The sequence below is a fragment of the Charadrius vociferus genome, unplaced genomic scaffold (genome assembly GCF_000708025.1).
Source record: "Charadrius vociferus isolate BGI_N301 unplaced genomic scaffold, ASM70802v2 scaffold385, whole genome shotgun sequence".
Classification (NCBI taxonomy): domain Eukaryota; kingdom Metazoa; phylum Chordata; class Aves; order Charadriiformes; family Charadriidae; genus Charadrius; species Charadrius vociferus.
This window is the reverse complement of record NW_009648925.1, coordinates 7,600,711-7,608,027: the sequence shown is the minus strand read 5'-3', so window position 1 is coordinate 7,608,027 and position 7,317 is coordinate 7,600,711. Positions and strand designations below refer to the sequence as shown.

Sequence of the window (7,317 nt, the reverse complement as noted above, 5' to 3'; positions counted from 1 at the left end):
ACAGCCTACATAACTTCTCCCGTCTTCCACAGATGACTGTGAATTTCCTTCCTCATTTATCTAAGTCCAGAGACCCTGCCCCAACCCCACACAGACAATTCTGTCAAAAATCAAAATATCAGGATTAGCAAGAAGAAAATCTACCCTGGCAACTAAGAGACTGCAGAGCAGCAGAATAGATCTCCTCACATCAGAAAGCTTTTGATGGTATGTGTCATCCTTTTATGCCACATTGTAAGGACAGAGATGGAGCCTTACTTCCAGAACTCTCCAAACATGTTGACACCACACTGTTAACCTGACAGTTCATTTCAGGCCAATCTAGTATTACACAAATCCAAAGTCTTCAACTATTTAACATTTTGGAAGTTATCTTCCACTACTTCTGTGACATTTTCACAACTGTGAGACCACAAATTGGGTTTCTGAATACAAAAATGAATGAGACAAGACCGGAGAACTGTTACGGAATCAGCAGACCCCACTACTCAGTGACAGAGCAAGCCACTTCACTAGCAGAACAGATATATCCTGATTGCTTACAGATTCATGGTACATTGTTACTGGAAGAGCCTCATTCTTCCTCTATGGCTCCCCCAAACAGTATTTTGTTCTTTCTGTGGAGTATTCACAGTTTCATGCCATGGCCCCAGCTCCCTTCCATTTTAATTAGGCTTCCTGGTATAATACCTCTGGATACTTTCCACCTCCCAAAGTCCACACTGCAAATTACCTTTTCTAGTCCACATTACTCTTCTAATTGAGGAAGAGCAGAACGAAGAGGACCTGTAGAATAGGCAACACATGACATTGCCGATGTGACACAATGACCAGCCTGCTGGCTGGTACTCTCAGCTGCCAGGCCAGCCAAAGAGGAGAAAAAAGGCAGAACTACTTTATCCTTTTCCCTTTCACCTCTTCCCAGCATCAACTTTCATATAAATCTTTTAAAACATAATGCTGAAATCACTGCCTCTCCATCAAAACTGACTAATACTGCCCAATGAGTTAAGGAAATATCAGAGCAGCAGATTAATAAAAAGACACAAACAACTGTAAGGTTTGATCTCTCAGCAAATGAGGCTAATCAAGGTTACTATCCCATATTATTAGAACCCAAAGAACTTTCCAGAGTGGCCTTTCTTCCAGGGGAAAACTGAAAATAAATCAGTAACATAACAAAATCACAGCTTTTTTTTTTTTTTTTTTTTTTAAGACACACTGATAATTTCTCTGACTACGAAGTACAGGACAAGGGATGTTCTGCTGCTTGCAAGAAAACAAATTTACATGGTGGTTCCTGCATGTCTGCTTTTGAAGTGGAAGACTAACAGCTCCATCTTTTCTGATGACTGGCCAGTATTGCAATTCAGAACGAGTATCCTCAATGTAATTAGTGAGTAACTAGGTCAGACTTTATAACTGAAAACGTGAGCTGAGACTAAGTGAAAGATCTCTTCCAGTCATTTAATAAGAACCCAAAAGCTGGCGCTTTGCCAAAGAACAAGTGTAAAATCAGGTTGCTATCTGATAGACTCTCAGACATAACACAAGCTTCTGATGACTGATACGCAGAAGGCTGGGCAGAATGAAAGACACTTTGCTCGCCTTCTCAAATTTGCTTGCACTAATTTTAACTCTAAGTCATAAATTCCCACTCCACTCTTCAGTACCAGCAACTCAGTTACCATCTGAGCCTAATTGTACTGTACACGTAACAAGACCTATGAAATAATACTCCATGAACCAAATGTTTATTCCTTGACAGAAGCAATACTCTATAAATGTGGTCAACTGGTTCAAAAGAAATAGAAAGGCTTATTTTTATTTGCAATGTAATTCTATATCCTGTCTGGGCGTGACCAAGACTTCTCATCTCTGCAAAATAGTAAAAATTATTGGGGTGTTGTGAAGTTTAGAGTTTGTAGAGAATAGAACAAATAATTATACTTGGCTTCTGTAGATGGATTTTGATACTCAGTGTTTGCATTGTATGCCAAGGAAAGGAGCTTTTGATAGTCTCAGGTACCATATAGGTAGTTAATCACGTGATTTTAGCAAACATGGCTCTGAAGAAAACAAAAGCAAATTTTTAAATGTTTTATTAACCAAAGAAATTAATAAAATGTAAAAAACCCCAAGCCACTGTTATACTTTATAAATTGGCCTTAAAAGACACTCAGAACAATGAGCTGCCCAAACATTTCTTATTTACAATTCAGAAAAATATCTTCTGGTGACACAAATGCTCTAAAGGTCTGGAAAGATCACTTACTCCCTGCCACCCACATTTGAGAAACCCTTTCAAAGTCTGCATGAACTCAGGATAGGATGTAAGAGAGGAGAGAGCAGGTCGCTGGGTAGGGAGGTAGGGGCAAAAAGCAATTCGTTTCCCACACAGGAGATGTTATTCAGTACAAGGTGCAAATATTCCAAAACATATTTCAACTACAGCTCATGATTTTTTCTTTTTTATGATCTTAATACCATTTCGCACAGTATGTTTATACATTTGCAATAATGAAAGGAAAGCTTTTAAAGGAATGAATCTGGTTGCAACAAACAAGCATCTGAAGGTGTCGTTAGTGTCTCTCCAGATCTCTAAGCAAATCTGAGTCTCTCTTTCTAATCTACTACTTCAGATTGCTCTGTGTAGACAGTACTCCATTTTGGTTACCAATGTTAACTATTATCAGTTATCTATCACAGGTGTCAGTGGACCATTTTCATGGATTCTTCTGCTCTGTGTTAGCAAATATCTGCAGTGTATGAAATGGGGATATATCTGGTTCATTCATCCTTTTAGCACCAGGAGTATCTACAGTAACCGTACTAGTTAGAAATCTACATGAAACAGAAATCCCAGCATATAAACAGGAAAATGTATAACAGAAAGGGACAGAGACTGTTGCATTGCTGTTGAGCTGACAGGATAGAGAACCTGTAGTACAGAGATGACCGTAATTAGTGATTTCGGTACAGCGTGGCAAAATCAGCACACTTGGCTTTGCTGTGTGCTTTAGATTCTGTGTATTTCAAACTAGTACTGTGTGACTCCCAAACTAGAATTTTTTCCCATAAGCTTTTGTGGGATTTGTTTGGTCTGGCTTTTTAATAGGAAAAAAGCATGAAAATAGAGACTTTTCCACTTCTATAACAATAATGCTATGGAGTTACCTGCACTAAAGATTCAGCATTACCTGGTAACCTTATTGTAACAGTTCTATCTTCCTTCCCAGGCAATGTAACAAGAATTTCAGGTGCCAGCGCAGATTCTCATTAAGTTTAGTAGTGTTTAGCTGAAAGCAATACCAAGGATAAGCTAGATTCAGTGTGCTTAACAAAAAAAAGGGAAAAAAAAAAAGAAGAAAAAGAGATATGCCTTAAAGGTATCATTACTTCACAAATACTTCAGATTATTTCAATCTTCTGTTCTAGTTTTGAAAAATCAGATGACATTTATACCAACTGGAAATGTCTCTGGGACTTTTGCTCTCATTTGAGAAAATAAAGATGAATATACTGTCTTCTCATTAGCATCCTCTTTTGCGCCCCACATGTCACAGGGAGATCTCTTCCAAAACTTTGCTTGTATAGTCACCATATATCACCCAGTCACATCATGTCCAGCTGCAAATAGAAGAAAGATTTGGAAGAAGTAGCACTGAATTCAAGGTATTTCTTACATGTGTTTAACACTTAGAAAACAAAGCAAATTTGGAAATCCTTATCATGTAACATGAATGGACTGCACAGAACTTAATACTAAGCTGCTATAAAGTACAAAAACAAACCTAAAAATCTCATCTTCACATAATCTTATGTGCAATTTATAGATTTAAAAGTACAGTCCAAAAGTAGAAATCTGCCTGCTATTGAAGCTTCTTTAAAACTGTCTCCACCATCAGCTTAAGCCTCGGAGACAGATTAGTAATGACTCAGCCTGTAAAAAATGGCTAAAATATTTATTAAAAAAACCTCTTGAAATCCTTGAATTTCATCAAGCCTATATAGAGAAGGTTAATTGAGAAGATTACAACATCTTTTTAAAAATTATTTTCAGTTTTCAACCCACATAAATAGCTGTTCTAGATCTACAAGCTTTGCTAAATGCTATTATAGTAAATTATAACAATCTGCTATCAAATGAGCAGCCTCACGGGCTCTTTTGAAACACACACTAGAGGACATATTTAACCCATGTAAACACCCATGTTACTACATAACATAGTATTTGCCATCATGAAATTACACACCTGGTTACGTTTTACAATAGCAAATAAGTATTCCATGTGGCTGTTTTCTGACTCAATTCCTTAAGTGTTTTCTAAGCCATGCACTCTAATCTACTGCTTTAAAGAGCTCTCGCTCTCTTCTCTCGCTGCACCTTTCAGGTAGTTTAATTCTAAAGCCACATCATGTCTTTATGGTACTCACCAAATCATCAACATCACCACCTTCATCTGTGGGAGGCAGAGTTTCATTTTTCTTCTCTTTCGGAGCCAAGAACTGAAAATACAAATGTATTTATATGACACTGACAAAACTCAGACCCTTAATGTCAAATAACAGAACGTCTCCTTTGTATACCAAAACAAATCCACCTGTAATTAAAAATTACAAAGGAAGTTTAATGGGCACAAGCTGGAACACAGGAAGTTCTGTTCCAACACATGGAAAAACTTCTTTACAGTTCAGGTGACAGAGCACTGGCACAGGCTGCCCAGGGAGGTTGTGGAGTCCCCTTCTCTGGAGATTTTCAAGACCCACCTGGATGCAGTCCTGAGTAATGTGCTCTAGGCAATCCTGCTTTAGCAGGGGAGTTGGACTAGATGATCTCTAGAGGTCACTTCCAACCCTGAAAATTTGTGATTCTGTGAAGTTTGTTCTGGTTTCCACCCTCCAAAAGCATCTTAAACTACAGGAAATTTCATAAGACTTGCTTTTAAAGGTTTTTATGATGAAGTGGGTTGAAAAACAGACAAAAGGATATGGTTCTTCAGACAACATATGGTTAAACACCCTGTGATAAGGATGCTGCAAATATTAATCCCTAGTCTCATGGGGAGATGCGGAAAGTTCATAGGAGAGAAGTCCTTTAAAGTCAACTAAGTCCACAGAAACAACCCCAAGCATGGGAAGTACTGGAGACATCAGTGCCTGGAACCTGGGACTGTACACTCTTCCCTATCCATCCATTATTGTCCACTGTCAAACACAGGATTCTGGGCTAGATGAAAATTTTGTCCATTACAGTATGACCATGTTTATGTTCTTAAAAAAGAAAATTTTAAAAGTAATATTGTGTAGAGCTACAAAATGCTAAAGGACAGCAAAATGCCCCCTGCCCCCTCCCCTTTGATATGAACACATATGTAAGCTGACCAACGGCTTGTTTAGCAAAGTTCTTAAGTACGACATTCTAGATCGGTGTGGAACTTAAAAGTTTCTCCTTTAATTCAATTAACATTTAGCAAATGAACAAAGACGTGAATTTTAAAAAAGCCTTCAAACACACAAGATGGTTAGAATGCCAGTCTTTAAAAATAGAAAATTCATTATGTAAAACTCTATTGCCGTAGCTGCTGGTACAACTCCCCATATGCCCTTCACTTAAGGCATGGCATCCATAAACAGAAGACAAAGGTAAGCTGCTCAGATACTATAACAACTGAAATCAAACATACAGACAACATCTGGAGTACAACCACCTCTGAATAATTCTTCTCTTAGCCTAACATAGCAAAAAATATAATAATTTAGCTAGAATGGTAGAAAAAAATACAAATACTTGACTCTTTCTTAAAAAGTATCTGGTTGTCCACAAGTTTCAGTTACTGTGTCTTCACCAATATCCTTACTATAAAATCATATATTTTTCTTATTAAAATGCCCCAGAACAAGTATATAGAGCCAGGAACAACCCTGCCATAGATAAAGAGATAGCTGTGAAAGCCAGGGAGAAAGAAAAGCCACATTCCATGACTCTGAGTTCCATCATCCTTAATTCAGAAACAACTTTGCTGTTACCCTACATGACATAAGAGAACAGCTAGTTAGAAAATAACCACATTAAACAGGCTACAAATACCTGTTTAGAGTTTAGGTAATGTTTTTGTGCAAATGGCTGGCTCCTGAAAGCAAGCTACTGTTTACCCAAGGACATCAACTATAACAGCCACAGAGGTTGTGCAAAAGGTCATGGGATCCCTATCAGAGCACTACCAGTCTCTAAGACAATATACTTGTACAGTAAAAAGCTTACATGTTCTTTTACGTAAATAAAATGTTCTGATCCTTCTCTAGTGACAGTTTTAAACAAGGGGTAAAACACTGAGAAGTTACTTGCTGCATCCCGCTTGTGGGTAAGTACCAGATATCATATCCACTAGGATGAATACATTGCTTTTGGTTAACACCAAAGACAGGGGATGTAGACAACCTCTGCCTAGTTGTCTCGCTACCCAAAGATCAGATGTTTCCTACGTCCTAAACAGCAACATTGAATAGGAACGTAGAAAGCTTACTCCACCACCAACACTCATGTTTTAACATGCTGACTTCAACTTATCATATAGAGTTGGTAGCTGAAAAAAAAAGAAACCAAAAGAGACAGTGACAGGGCCAGAAGGAATTAGAATTTCAAGATGCCGTATGTCTGTGTAACTTCTTTGCCGGAAAATTCTCAATCTAGTAGTAATATAATGCACATACTATGAAACTAAAAGCTAATGGCATTGTCAGCTCTGCAAGACTGTTTGTGCCAGATCAAATTTCATCTTACATAGTTAAGAGTCAAATGGTATTTCTGAAAGTAGCACATTTTTCAAAGTTTTCCAAATTAGCTTTCCCACACTAAGTTAGGTAAAGAAATCTAAAAGCTAAAGAAATGTATGCTGACAATCAATTGAAACTTGAAGTTTCCATCAAGTGCTGAACATTCACAGTTGGGGTTTTTTTCCAAAGCCTGTTTTACTTGTATGCAAAAGTAAATTACATATAATAGTTGTGCTGAAATCCATTATCTTCCCCAAAGCAACCAGAAAAAGGTTAAAAGAGCAGAAATGTCAAGTGCTATCATCCTCAGGCTCTAAAAAGAATATCTCCACTATTACAGGAAAAAAAACCCCAACTACCTACCTCCATTTTTCCTCAGTGACAGGAACATATGCATGGATAACCCAGCTCAACCAAAAAGAAAAAGAAAATTTTTACATGCTACCTCTCTAGTAAGTGGCCTTGTAAGTTACAGAATCACAGAATGGTCAGGGTTGGAAGGGACCTCTGGAGATCATCTAGTCCACCCCCCACCCCCCC

The 7,317-nt window shown here is 37.9% G+C and overlaps 1 protein-coding gene across 1 annotated transcript in view; it reads right to left on the bottom strand.

Annotated features, from left to right (window-relative positions):
• Positions 1 to 3,615: 3,615 nt before the first annotated feature.
• Positions 3,616 to 7,317, bottom strand: part of XRCC5 (X-ray repair complementing defective repair in Chinese hamster cells 5 (double-strand-break rejoining)) — a 51,550-nt gene continuing 47,848 nt past the window's right edge. The window contains exons 19-20 of the mRNA XM_009887331.1: positions 4,438 to 4,509; positions 3,616 to 3,630 (exon numbers count right to left, since the gene is read on the bottom strand). Coding sequence (XP_009885633.1) covers positions 3,616 to 3,630; positions 4,438 to 4,509 — 87 coding nt within the window. The remainder of the gene's footprint in view (positions 3,631 to 4,437; positions 4,510 to 7,317) is intronic.